Here is a 14,584-nt window from a genome sequence, read left to right on the forward strand (position 1 = left end):
GGACTTGAGAAAAATGGAGAAGTTTAAAAAGAGCAGCTGTGGGAATCTAATGTGTTAATAAGAGGGATCTAAGCCTATGTACTAGAGTCCTTCTGAGGCCAGATGCACTAGCAGGCTCAACTGTCACATACAGCTACATACAGGTATAGATCTGCCTGTTCCACAGTACCTACAACCATGTCTCACCAATTCTGCATATGAAAAAGCAGAGTGAATAGACAGGTACACCTGTGCTTTAGAAATCTTTTGGTAACTCCTGGATTTACAGACCTGTTCATTTTTATCCGGCAAAGAAAGGCTCATTTTGACATCTGATTTCATTCTCCTTAGTAGGTATGGATTTATGGTATCTCGTAAAACACATGCACACTTATAAGCAGTTTTAACCTTTAGTAAGAGAAAATAAGAAAGAATTACTGTATGTTTAAGGAATACATTTGTTCTTACCTTTTAAGATTCCAATGTTCAAAGTAAGAATTTTCAAAAGAATGACCAATGACTGTACAAAATTGGTTGGAAATGGTTAGAAAATGGTTTGGAAACATTAATATAAGTTTAATATGGCAGCTTTCATAATAACATCAGTAAAAAAATTTATTAACCAAAATGTACAAACAAAAGAACTGGCAATTTTGTGCCTTATTCCTCTTCTATACTTTGTTTTAATTATTACTGCATGGTGAAACCCTAGAGTAGAGATTTACTTGGTTCTCAACCACCCTCTGGGGGAAAATGCTGCTTTCAAACAAATCTGTTTATAACCTTGAATTCTCCAAAAGCTACAAAGGAATTGCTACTGTGCAAGACTGAAGATCAAAAGCCAACTCTGGGGGGAAGCTGCAGCAATGGGAGTAACCAGATAATCAGTAGAGATTACTACCCACTGGAGACTTTGGAGAGTAAGTTCAAGAAAAGCCCTATGATCCCAGAAATGAAAGGTCACTCTAGTCTAAAATGGGGCATATGGTTCTGTAATGAAGCACAGCCACATGAGATGGGTATTAACTGTACATAAAAAACAAAGGCCCACAGTGCAGGAAGCCACTCCCTCTGCAATCCACTTAAAGGCAAACAAAGAATTCAATAAATTATTGATACTTTAAAAAAATCTAAATAGGCTTAACAACCTAGTAAATTACTATTTAATGGAACAAGAAATATTCCAGCCAGTTTAAATTTAAGAAAGTTAGCTGCAAAATTAATGATAATAGCTTGATTATAATACAGAAAAATTCATGTTACAAAATTAACATGGTAAAAATATTTTAATAAGACCCTAAGAACACCTTAAGTATGTATACATGTATGTGCATGTATATGTGTTATCTTATATGTCTATATGTGTAAACAAAAAAAAATAGGTTTTACTTGGAATAGCAGACAAGAACAAAGCAGCTCAATTAACCAACATCTTTTAGTTACAGGTAACCCTGGTAAATGTATCATTCAGACAGTGATAAAAATTACCTTTAATACGGGTATATATTATGGGTTACAATGCAGAGATGATTAAATTTCGGAATTTAACAAGACATTACAGTCCCAAGGAAACAAGTACTTGTTTAAATTATTCCTAAAAATATTTACAGTGTGTTAAGGAAATTGTCCCCATATCCTTGCCTCTATCCACATTTATCTCCTCCAGAACGAGCGAGCTAGTTGGTGATGCTGGAAAACTAGGGCTGGGTTGTTAGGTGCCCTGGCCACTCCTGTTCTTTTCCACACTCCCGCCCATCTGGAGAGTCTCCCTACTCCTGGGCCACTGCAATGAACTTGCAAGGGTCAGAGCCTAGAGTAGCTGGGGATAGGTCTGAGTCTTTTTGTCACACTCAACTCTTCCCAGAGGAAGATCATCAGCTCTAGACTGGGGTGGGAATGGGAAGCCAGAAAAGACTAAGAAACCCTATTTTAGCCTCGAGGTCAAGCCACATTCTCCAGGCCAGCTTTCTTAGGGAATCTTGTGCGTCAGGCAATAAAGCAGATTCTATATTTAATTTCCATCTGCCTCTTGTGTCTTTTCCTCTGTGAGTAAAAACATGATGGTGGGGAGATGAAGGGCAGAATCCAATTGTATTTCTCTATCACTCCCAACTCCCAAGTACTGTGAAAAATAGATACCTAGCTGAGTATGCCCATTCTTCCTTCCTATTCTCGACAAAGTAGAGTGATAATTACTCCCCACTTCTGCTTCTTCCAAAGCTGAGTGACCTAGGCAAGTCACCAAAATGCTGACTCTCAAAAACCTTGAGCTTGAAATAAGGAAGTTTACCTAGATAACTCCTCAAGTTCTTTTCAGTTCTAAAATGCTCTGCACAAGTTTAACATACAAATCCAAAAGCAATCCCTATTTTTGGTAATTACTGTCCTTCCTCCTCATCTTCCTCTATCTTTTAGGCCCTAGCATAGTCATCCTACCCCCAGGAAGCCTTTCTTGACTCCCACAGCTCAGATATTGGATCTCCTCTGATCACAGACCTTATTACCCTATACTATGATCATGTTTATTTCCCCTGACACAATAAATATCTGCTCACAGAATATCTTCTTGGGATTCAATAATGCATGGCAGCCATGGACTTAAACAGAAAGGAGCAAATAAAAACAACACCTTTGCTCCCAAGGAGCTTATAATCTATAAAAGAAAGAAAGGTAAGTGCACAAACTTCTGAAATAAAGACTTCAAGGAAGAAACAAGGACTTCAAGGAAGAAACAGCCATATTGCATTGTCTCAAAGTATTTTCCCACAAATGACTTACTTAGTCCAAAGGAAAAGTGGTAACTTTGAAGAATTTAGAAATCTGGCAAAGACCACCACACCCAAGTAATCAATTAATAACACCAAGAAAGGGATAAACAGCATGTGCCTCCAGATATGAAACACTGAGAAAGACGTGTCACTCCTGTGACTGTCTTGCCAAAATGCATAATCTGAATTTAATCACAAAGAATGGAAGACAAATCCAAAGAGAAGTACATTCTGTAAAATAATGTTTTGAAGGCCTGTGGTCTTCAAAACTGTCAAAGTCAGTGAAAGACATAAGAGAGGTTAGAGAAGCTGTCCCAGATTAAAGGAGACTAAAGGGACTTAGATGCTACTAAAAGCACCGGCAAAATGTGAATGACACATACTATAGATGACAGAATTATATCAATGTTAAATTTCCTTCTAATTTTGATGTTTATACAATGGTTATGTAAGAGTATGTCTTTGTTCTTAAGAAACACACACTAAAGGATTTGGAATAAAGGGGCATCATCTACAACTTGCTCTCAGATGATTCAGAAAAAAATAATATAAATTTGTGTGCATAGAGAGAGAGGTGGGGAGACAGAGGGAAGGAAAGATAAAGCAAATGTGGCAAAATGTTAGCAAGATGCTAGCAACTGGTAAATCTGGGTGAAGAGTAAATAGTTCTTTTTATGATTCTTGTGACTGTTAAGTTTGAAATTATTTTAAAATAAAAAGTTTTTAAAAAGACTATAAATGCAGAACAACAGGGATTCAGTGGAGGAAGAGAGCCCTTATGAAAGTTAATTAAAAATGATTCAATCTCAAATGTGAAAGATATTAAAATTGTGGGTGACAATCCCCTTAATTTTAAAGGTCTAAAATTCTTTTTTCTAATTAATATTTCAAAACACATAAACATCTCTTCTGGTGAAAGTCTTTGTTTGTGGTTCAGTCATGACCTGGCAGGTGTAGGTCTTACTTGAAAGCTGTGCAGAAATCCTGCAGCTCACCCAGGCTGGAGTCTGCCCTCAGGTGGGCTTTACCTCTCAATGTTCCCGTCTGTGACAACCACACTCTACCAGTCACCCTGGCCTAAAACCAAAGGGGTCAGCTGCAACAGGCTTACCACTCCCTATCCTATTTCTTTTTATCTTATCAGCCTCCACGTCTGATTATGTTCTACCTAAAAAAGAAAATATGCCATCTGGGACCCACTTTCTTTCTTAGGACCACCACTGAGGTCCAAGTCCAAGTTCTCATCAACCTCACCCCCAACGATTACTGCAGGTTTCTCAATGCCAGCCTCCCTTCCATACTATCTGCAGCTGAGAACAGCTCTTTCCCAGTTTCCGGCTCAGACATCCTCCGTGACTCTTCCTTGCTCGAGCACCTCCACCTCCCTTTCAAAGCTCCTATTTCCAGCTTTCCTGATACTCCTGTACCAGCATCTCTAGTCTAATCAAGTATATCTCTTCATTGTCCATGGCCAAATAATGTGGCCCTAATCCAGAATGCCCTTGTTGTTCTTGGCCTGTTTTCCCAGAATCAGGATAAGGAATACGTGTCTCATTAAATCTTTCCTTAACAATCCTCTCTGGTTTCAGCTTTTCTAAGCCTTTATACTACTTTATAAGATGCACTATCTCAGTCTGCACTAAATTATATGCTGTCTAGAACTGATTCATTCTTGTTTTATAATTTCTGACTGCTCTTTAATCTTTTACATGATTTTTAAAAACTCATCTGGAAAAAATCTGAGCTATCAAGCAAAAATAATTGTGATTTTTTTTTTTATCAGATACCAATTTATAAGTTTGGCCATTTTTCTTATATTATGAATGACTTGACTACAGATATAGTACTTAGCAGGGGCATTTAAAATATTAAAATGCAAAAGTATAATCTGCCTAATACATTACCTGTACTGGGGAGGCATTTGAATATCCTCCCATGGTGATAGGGACTGAGAATTGCTCCATAAACACAGGCAATGTGCCTAACTTTCCTGGGAAGATAAAGTCAAAGAGCGACCACAGTTCACGAAGGTTATTTTGCATTGGTGAGCCAGACAAGATAATGCGATGAGGGGTGCGGAACTATTTTGGGAAAGAAAATATTTTTTTATTAAATTCACCTTTTGACAGATGATCAGCAAACCTACCCCAAAATGTTCCCACACAATCTTGTTATTTAACACATTTACTTATTATTTTGGTCTCATTCGAAATATAGACATTTTATGCAATTTTAATTCTCCAGTTACATATAGATTTAAAAAACTGGGAAGAATTTTTCTTATTGTTCAAGCTAAATACTATGGATTCAAGTTGGATTTGGTTACATTCTAACACCTGATTCCTACAAGAGATATTATGTAATGTGAACAAACAGAATTTTAAAAAACAAGATTAAGGGCAAGAATAAAGAATTTTCTGCATTAAGGCAAAAATGTATATTTCAAATTCCTTATGCAAAGGCACAAGGAAAGAATAAATGTGTTACTAAAATCAGGGAGTTTATTCCCAAAGAAATACTATTATCTACCTGGAAATCTCCCGTGTTATAAGAGGTCATACCTGTTTGCAAGCAAGGGTAATGGCAGCATTTGGATTTCTAATTTTGTGTCCTTCATCCAAGATCACGTAGTGCCAGTCATGACTGCTAATATCATCCTGCATCAGTCGAATGTAGGAATAAGAAGTGATCAAAATTCCATGACAACGAGCAATATCTCGAATTAGTTTCTCCTAAAATGATAAAATGGTAAAGCCAATTTTAAATAAGTTAAATTAAATGACAATCTTCTAATCATGATACAATCTAAAGGACTTTATGGATACACACATAATACACACAATTCTAACAGCACATTATCGGCAATGGAAGTTTACTGCATGTTTCATTCATCTGTAAGTAGGAAACACTAACAAAAGAAGACAAGAAAAGTTATAACATATCAACACTTACCCAATTTTTATTTTTCCAAAACATCCCCTGTGTCAATCCTTATTAAACTTAAAACAACAAGGTAGATGAAAAGTGATTTATTTTAAAACAAAAGCAAGAAAAGAAAAACCCTGGAGCTCTACCAATTTATAATATGAATTCGAGGAGGGCAGAGTAGAAATGAAATAAAAGCAATGATTTTAAAAAATGTAGAAAAAAATGTGAGGAGATACTTGAGACTACAGAACAAATGTCAGGCGAGAACACTGAAAAAAGACATAGGTTTAGGCATATATATACCTACTAGATATCTGAATTCCAAAAATAAAGAAAATTAAGAGAAAATGCTGTAGCTTCTAGTCAGAACAAAACAGAAAAAGAAAAGATTCCCATCAGAGGAAAAAGACTATCTGTGTTGAACATCTTACCTGCAACATTAAAAATGTCAGAAAGCAAAGGGAAAATCTTTCCATAGTTCTAGAGGGAAGCAGTGACCCTGGAATTCTGCATCAATCCAAACCAGCAGTCATGCTTGAGAGGAAAAACAAATTTCCAACTTCAGACGGGCAATGACAAAGTAAACCAGTAAGAGATAAGCTAGGTACAGTATGCTATATCCAGAAGGGGCATGGGTGCAGTCACTAAGAGAACATGGTTCCTTCCCATGGGTGAAAGCAGAAAGTGTGCCCGCAGACAACAGATCTCCCGACTAGAAAGCTCATCACAGAGCGCTCACGGCAACTCTGAGAGAGGACAGAGGTGCTATTACTAACTCTCATTTTACAGATGAGGAAACTGTGTCTTAGAGAAAGTAAATAATATATCACGTCACACAGTAAAGGGTGGAGCTGGGATTTGAATGTGGAAAGGCTGCCAACTCCAAAGCCAGTATTAACTAAATATTAGGTGAAAAAAACTGAACAGAAGAGGGTTATTTTATATTTTAAAGGAGACAACACAAAGAAAGAAGAGCCACGAACCTTTACCTACCAAAAAGCATTACAACAAAACACAAAAGTAAAGCTCTTTGAGCTGTGTTGACAAAGTGGCACAACACGGCCTCTCAGAGTTTGGCAGATCAGAGGAGAGAAAGTAACATTAAAGAAAACAAAAAAAAAAATTTAATTAAGATACAAGAGATCTGAATATCACCATTAGTGAGCGCCTTTTACTAGCTATCAGCAGAGCTTCAGACCACATCAAGAATATTCTTTATTCAGAAAGGCTGAAATCAAACTCAGCAGTCAATGCAATCTACTATAAAAAGAAAATGAGAGAATAAGATAAAAACAAAAATTAGTGAAATCTTAAAGAAAAAACCTGGTAAAGTCGATAAAGCAAAAAACTAAGTAACTCTGAAAAGACCAAACAAAACAAACCTCTGAAAAGCCAGCCCAAAGAACACACGAACTCAGATGCACAGCACGAGAACTATCAAAGGAGTGCCATTACAGATGCAGAAAATACAAAATGTTAACCAATACCGCATGTGATCTAACGCCAAAAATGTAAACATCTGATAGAGGATGACTGTTAAATTGGTTCAATAATGAAGAACTAGAAAAAGATGTTATGCTCTTCCCACCAAAAGTCCACCACACTCAAAAGATTTCATGAGTGAAGTAGAATTCTGATAAATTGTTCCAAAATACAGAAAAAGATAGAATGCATTCCGAATCATTAATATAAAGACAGCAAAACCCTGTTTTCAAAACTGCCAGATACAACATATTAGAGATCCATTACTTTATTATAAAATCTAGCAATGTATTAACCTAATAAGGCTTATTACAGAAATATAAGGATAGATAAATATCAGGAAACCTAATACAATAATTTATGTAATCACAATCATAGAAATTTTATAAAATTTAACATCTTCAAAAATGATACTACTTAATAAACTAGGATTAGAATATTTTTTTAATTCTATAGAGTACAAGGGCCAAGAAAATTTTGAAAGAGAAAAATAAAGAGGAGGAAACTGTCTTCGTATGTCATAATATTCAACACTTCAGTCAATAACATGGCTTTAGAGAACAGCTACAAAACCTGGTGCTTATTAAAGGTTCCATAGGTGAGAACAATATTATTAGTATGACTATTATTTTGCCATCTTCCTAGTCATAATTTTCAGTGCCTGCATAATACTACATTGAAGGCCGCACCTGAATTAACCATTTCCTGACTTTCTACCTTATGATAAATGCCATAGTAAATACCTCAGGGCTCACAGCCTTACAAACACACATCTAGGTTCTCTCAGGACTCGCTTTCATCTACTCTTCCCTGACTACACTGCTACTCCATTGCCACTGGCCGTGCCATGGCTGCTAGTGCACAGTGAAGAAAAGCGGGCTATCAAAAGATGCATCATTGCACCTCGAGCACCTTACCCTAGCAGTGCCATGACTTTCAGAAGCCAGTGATGATTACAAGAGTTCCTCCACATCTAAATTTTCCACTGAGATTCTGGGTAGGCAGCTGTCCCGACTCTATATCCATTTTCCCTTCCAGAAGAGCAGTGGCTGCTAGAAGTCATGAAGCAAGTAGGGCATAAGATAACAGCAAAGAAACCTGGAATACTCCAGGTCCCATTCTCCTCCAGGAATGGAGCTGTTTGTGTGCACAGAGAGAAAATGGAGATGAAAACTACCATTGTTTGGGGCTTGAAAGATAGCAGAAGTTAAATTACAACTCATTCCCCTGACCTCCAAGAAACACTACCCTGAACTGGATTGTGGACGTCGCTTCACCAAGTTAAACAAGTGAGATGCCAAGCCTCTTGAATACCTATCATGGGAACAATGTTTACCTTCTTTTGTATGTTTAAGGATTAAAGTTTATTTGAAAAATTTCATAACATTAGCTATCGATGTCTAATAATGAATAAGAATTAAGAAGACACTTCTATAAAAAGAATAAGAACATTTTGAAAATGTCCCCATTGAAAAGATAACCTCCACGTACCTAACAGCCACTGGGTAAAAACACATCTAAGGCTGTTTTCACTATATTCAATCTCAGAATTCTATAACTGCCTAGACTGGAGTTTCAATAATAGTGAATTGTTGAATATTATGGACGTCTCTATCCAAACACTTAAGACAAATCATCTCGGGCGGTTTCAAATTAAAAGCTTGTAAAATATGTAACCTCTCCTAGTTTTTGCAATTAATAGGGTACATCTGCAATTAGCCTGACTTACAGAATGCAGTGCTGTTGTCATTAAAAGATGTCTGTGAAAGTACTGCTGTTATTATGGAGGCTCAGGAGACCAATCCCTCCTAGAGGGCAAACAGTGGACTGGTAGAAAACAACAGCCATAAATCACACTGTCAGGCAGCCAGGAGAGCAGAGTGGAGCACAGGCACATGAAGGCCATTCGCGGTAAATACAGCACGGCAGCTTCCCAGGCAGGATTTACTGCACCTGTAATTAATTAAAATTTCCTTCAAGCTAAATCTTTAATAAACAAGGATTTGTGCTGACAATGAAGAAAAAAGGGCTCCAGCAACATAATTTTAAAATATACCTCACAGAACAAACATAGCATCTATTATTTCTTGTATCAGGTGTATGTACTGTCTCTAAAGTTAATAAGAATTATATCACTTCCCATAATAATTTGTGTACTTGGAATGGGTCTGAAATATTTAGGATGCTTGAGGGACAGTGTGGCTCTTTTCTACTTTTGTTACATTTCTACTTGACTCCCTTCCAACTTTTTAAAAAGGCAAGTCTTTTTACTTTAGTTTTTCAGAAAACAGACCTTTTTAAAGAATGTGCAATGATAGTTTCATCAGATGCCCATGTTTTTGTGTGGTTTGTTCTTTAATCACACTTTGTAATCCCCCAAAAGAATTTTAACATTCTATTTTATCGTTTCCTTTTGGAACAAAATAAGTCTGGACATGAGGAAAAAAGGTCTATGTGTGAATGACCATGAACATTTTTGATAAAGCAGGTGTGAACCTTCCATCTTGAATGTATTTATATTGCATCAATTAGAAATATTACAGCATTTTTCTTTTCGCAACCACTGAGATAGATATAGGTCTACAATATTCTTTGTTTCTAATAGTAAAAATTACCTGAATAAATGTAACCTTTTTATGCACACATATTAACCCAACAAATCCTCACAAAATTACCAACAATCTCATTTTACAGGGGATCAAACTAGGCTCAGAGAAGCTAAGTGACTTGCCCAAGGTCACATAGCTATAAAATAACAGATCCAAGATGCAAATCCTGGTTTGGTAATTATAAAATTTATGCTTTCAACCTTTATGCCATTGTTGCATTTCCCACTCTGAAGCCTCTAAATGCCATGAATCGATCAAAATAAGATAAAACTCTCTGAATTATCTAAAATAATCCACAGAATCACTATTTCCTATATAGAAGAAAAAAATGGAAGAGACATAAAGTGACAACTGCTTATTTCCCCAAGAAAACAGTTAGCTTTTCAAGATCAGTTAAAAACAACAGATCCATTTTTGGAGCCCTAACAGCATCAAATACCTACAATATCATATTTATTGTTATTCAACAAATAAATATTTGTTGACTCACACATCAAGTTTCTCTATGTTAGAAAAAAGAGATCACAAAACATAACAAGAAAGGAAAAATCTTTGCTTCCTATTAATTGAGATTTCAACTGACCATTAAAGAAAATTCAGAAGACTAAAAATGTCTTTATCTGATTTGATTGATTGATTGGAAATATTAGCCACATCTTTTTTGCATGGTTGCTAGGTGTTTGATAATTCTAAATTATGCTATCAAAGAGAATATTAACAATGACAATACAGTATCAAATGGTGAAAGAGGTGGGAAGCTAAAAGGCTATTTAGGGAAGAACAATAGGTACTCTCCATGCAGAAATTGTTTGATCATTTGATATGATCTCTAAATGCAAAAATTTCAACATTTTATGTCATACCAGCTACAACAAATCAAGAAAATAATAAAGATAATCTACTTCAATGATAAGCAGAGCAATTCTGGCATTATTATGCTTTTAAGTATTTTTAAAGAAAAATTCTCTTCTTTTTCCTATTTTCCCTAGCACTGAATGTTCTTATGCCTGCGCACCACTATTACATTTAGACAAGGGAGTCAGTGAGCTCTCCTATGGGAAAAGGAATCTCAGCTGATAAGGACAGAAGTCATACATCAGATGCTGGATTAGAGGCTAGACTGGTACTGACAGGATATTTGAAATTTAATTAAGAAATATACTCTACTGCAATCTAACACACATCTGTAAGCAACAGGTGTGCATGAGATGATGACATGCACAGATCTATACCTACAAACATAAAAAGCAGAGAGATCAAATACCACCTTGGTGCTTGAATCCAGAAGCCAGAGTTCTGATCTTGGAAGTGTTACTAACAAGGCCTGTGCAAAGGAATTAACACATTGCTGATACATCATCATCACAAATAGTAAAAGGATATTGGCATTAATAATAAACAAACAATAAACTGATTGTGTTCCTAAGTTGAGAGTACAGTTTGAAAGATGCAAGAGAACATCATTTTGCATAACAGCTTACATCTTTAGAGATGAGATGTTTTATAATGGAAAATAGAAGAGTTAAAGGTCAGAGTAAAAACACAAGTCATCTGCTTTTCCTCAAAATTTAAGTAAGAATATCAAGTTTAAGTCTTTGTTGAACTGTAAAGCACTGAAGAAATTATGAACAATCACGTGTATGCATGTGTCTGTGTATGCAAAACAACCTCAGAAGGTGGGATCATTGTAAACAAGAGTGAAATATCTATTCTTTAATGTTTTTCCTTCTAAACAAGTTAAGAAAGCAAGCATCACCAACAGAGACATTGACCAATGTCAATTTTATTTCCATTAATGAGTCAATGAAAGTAGTTCATCAGGTTATAATTAATTAGAAGGAATGTAGGTGAGCTATATTCAAGTGAAGATGTGAAATAAATACACTCACTAGCCCAAAAGAAAATAAAATGTAAAGAGGAACATATGAAAAATTTGCCATTTAAAGACAAACATCAATTAATGAATCCTGCTACAGAATTTTGCAATACAAAACATTAAGAGATGTCAGTCAATAGACAATGGAAGTGAAAAAGTAAAACAGTGTTTACAAGGGTGATGACAGGATGGTTATAATTGATTTTGACTAGAAAATCTAAACTATTATTACCATGCTGCAAAAAAATCACTTATTTTTAATTGCAGCATTTATATTTTAACTCAGTTTGTTTTCCATTTATCATTTACAATTCAGGGCAAAGTCAGCTGGTTTAAACAACAGCTAGTATAAGAGTCCATCTCACCAAACCTGAGCTACCAAATTATAAATATTCCTGACTCACATCTATCAAAAGTTCTACATACTCATAATCATAAACAAGATGGGAATTTGGAGGAAAAGAGGTATTGGCAAAATTAAAGAAACACTGGAATTTAGTGGTTCATGTGTGTCTAACTCAGCAAGACAAACATTCACTAGTTCTTTCGTGGGGTACACAAGAGCTCGCTCAAGAGCTCCAATGACTCAGGAAAGAAACTGCTACTTCTTTTCAATAAAACAACCTGCAAATCCAATGTGAAATGTATAATTATTATTTATTCAGCAAATGCTTATAGGGTGCTTGGGGTACAAAATGAGTAAGATATAGTCTCTACTCTACGGAGCTTACAGCCTAGCTGGTGAGACAGAGATGAGAATAAAAAGAGCATAATACAACATATCTGCATTACCCACAGGAGCATAGATAATGTGGCTAAAACATTGACTAAGTGAGAAATACAACTATCAAAATACAATGATTATAGTTATAGGATGATCAAGGATTCCAAGAACAAAAAACAACTTAACTAAAAAGCAAGAAATGCAAATTATAAAATTTTCCAAATGGCAAGTTGTTCTTTTGTCCATTAAACATGTTTTAAAAGCATATTAACGAATGCCTTTGCCAATTAAGGGTTATTCTATGACATTCTGTACCCACCTTCCTGTTTAAAGCTGCTACTGCCCCCAATCTAGACAGTTAACTGTTACTGTAAGCCCGTGATTTAGGGTCCCACTTATGTCCTCAGGCTGTATGTCTGTGCCCAGTTGTTTCACTGGACAACAAACATGTCTCCACACCACTAGGGACTGTGAATGATAAAGCCTACATTCAAAATGGTTTTCAAAATACAGAGCTCTAGATTAAATCAGAAACATTCATGTGAGAAATACATGGATCAAAAAAACAGGTACCAAAATGGAGGTCTTTAAGATAAACAAGGTACTAAAGTGTTATCATGTTACCTTTTTGCGGGTACAGGAACCACTCTCATGTAGAATTGCCACTCTGAATGGAGGCCACCACATGTGAAATTCCTTCACCCACTGATGCATCACTGTTGTTGGACAGACAATGATAGTTGGACCCAAGCCATCAAACCTGCACCCAAAATATCCAGGAAGAAAACCACAACCATGAATGACAGAATATGGATGATCAAGTGCCAAAAAACAAAAGACAAAAAACAAACAAACAAAAACTTAACAGTTCTAAAAAGAAAACCCTAGCTATGGAAATTTATTGGTTATTTTCTTTAAAGAAAAAGCTACTGAGGTTAAAACTCAGTAAGCAAAATCTCTACAATCCCATTCAATAATTAGTAAACACAGGTATTAAGAGAAAACAGCAGCTAATACATTAAAAGATACTATCTAAATAAAATTAAACAAAAATTAAATAACAAAAACACTTTTTCCTCCTCTATTCCAAATTAGTGAAGGTATTATACAGTGTGTCTTCACCTAAGTGAACAAGAGTATTTTCCATTTGTTTGAACTTTAATAGTCTACCAAGAGTTTTAACCCACAGAATTTCAACCAATCTCACAGTCCTGAGAAGTAAAGCAGGACAGAAATGCTTGGAACTTGGGCTTGGAAGGCTGGTGGGTCCAAGGCGACATGGTTACCAGGATGCGGGTGATGCCTAGAAGTCAGTATTCTGAATGCTGTAGCCTGTTCTTTCACTACATTATGCTGCTCTCTTCTCCATGCAATAAAAAAAAAAGTGGAGAAGCATGACAGTTACCGTTTCTCAGGGAAAGCCCACATCAATAGAGTGCAAGCTGCTCTGTTCTTGTGGAAAGCCCCTGAGCACTACATAGCAAGTGCCTTAACAATAGTCACATGTTCATCCAGCAATCCCAAAGAACATTCATGTACCAGGATACACGCTGTAGCACTGTTTACGCTGTGGGAAAAATGGGCCTATTTTTCCTATTCCCTATTTATTTCCTATTTCTATATAAAGTTCCATAAATAAGAGAAGGGTTGAATAAACCATCCCATTCTGTAATACAGCGCAGGCTAGTAGTTAGGAGCACTGCCTAGGTCTGAATCCTAGCTCTGTACACACTAACTGTGTGATCTTGGGCACTTATTTAACCTCTCTGAACCTCACTTTCTCATCTTAAAGTAGGAATAATAGTACTGATAACATAAGAGTTATATAAAGATTAAGTCAGATGATATCTGTAAAGTGCTTATAATAGTACCATACAGTAATTATTATTAATGGTTTATTAAATAAGATGAAATACCATATAACCATTAACATTGCTTTTAAAAAATATTTAAAAACTTGGAAAAATGTTCATAATAGTCTTTCAAAAAACAAGATTATTTATGGGATCACCCCAATTCATTTACACATGGTAGCTGATAAATTGGTTATGGCCACTATCTCAACACACTTTTCTCCCCTCATTCCTGACAGAACCACAATTTTGTGCAGGTATCCTCTCTACATTCCCAGACATGTACTTGATGGGACTCTGACCACTGTCTGGCTACAGTGAAGAAGGGAGAAGCAGGGAATCCTGTCTCCTCTACACATCGTCAC

General features: G+C 36.0%; 1 protein-coding gene across 7 annotated transcripts in view; it reads right to left on the bottom strand.

Moving 5' to 3' along the window:
• Nucleotides 1-14,584, bottom strand: part of ERCC6 (ERCC excision repair 6, chromatin remodeling factor) — a 71,723-nt gene that overhangs the window by 16,711 nt on the left and 40,428 nt on the right. For 6 of the 7 annotated variants that reach the window (XM_011355404.2, XM_011355405.2, XM_011355408.2 and 3 more), the window contains 4 exons: nt 12,991-13,126; nt 5,309-5,479; nt 4,652-4,828; nt 271-387 (listed from right to left, as the gene is read on the bottom strand). In XM_011355404.2, the coding sequence (XP_011353706.1) occupies nt 271-387; nt 4,652-4,828; nt 5,309-5,479; nt 12,991-13,126 (601 nt within the window). The remainder of the gene's footprint in view (nt 1-270; nt 388-4,651; nt 4,829-5,308; nt 5,480-12,990; nt 13,127-14,584) is intronic. The other variant, XM_011355406.2, reaches the window with a different exon arrangement.

This window comes from Pteropus vampyrus, unplaced genomic scaffold (assembly GCF_000151845.1).
Source record: "Pteropus vampyrus isolate Shadow unplaced genomic scaffold, Pvam_2.0 Scaffold20, whole genome shotgun sequence".
NCBI lineage: Eukaryota > Metazoa > Chordata > Mammalia > Chiroptera > Pteropodidae > Pteropus > Pteropus vampyrus.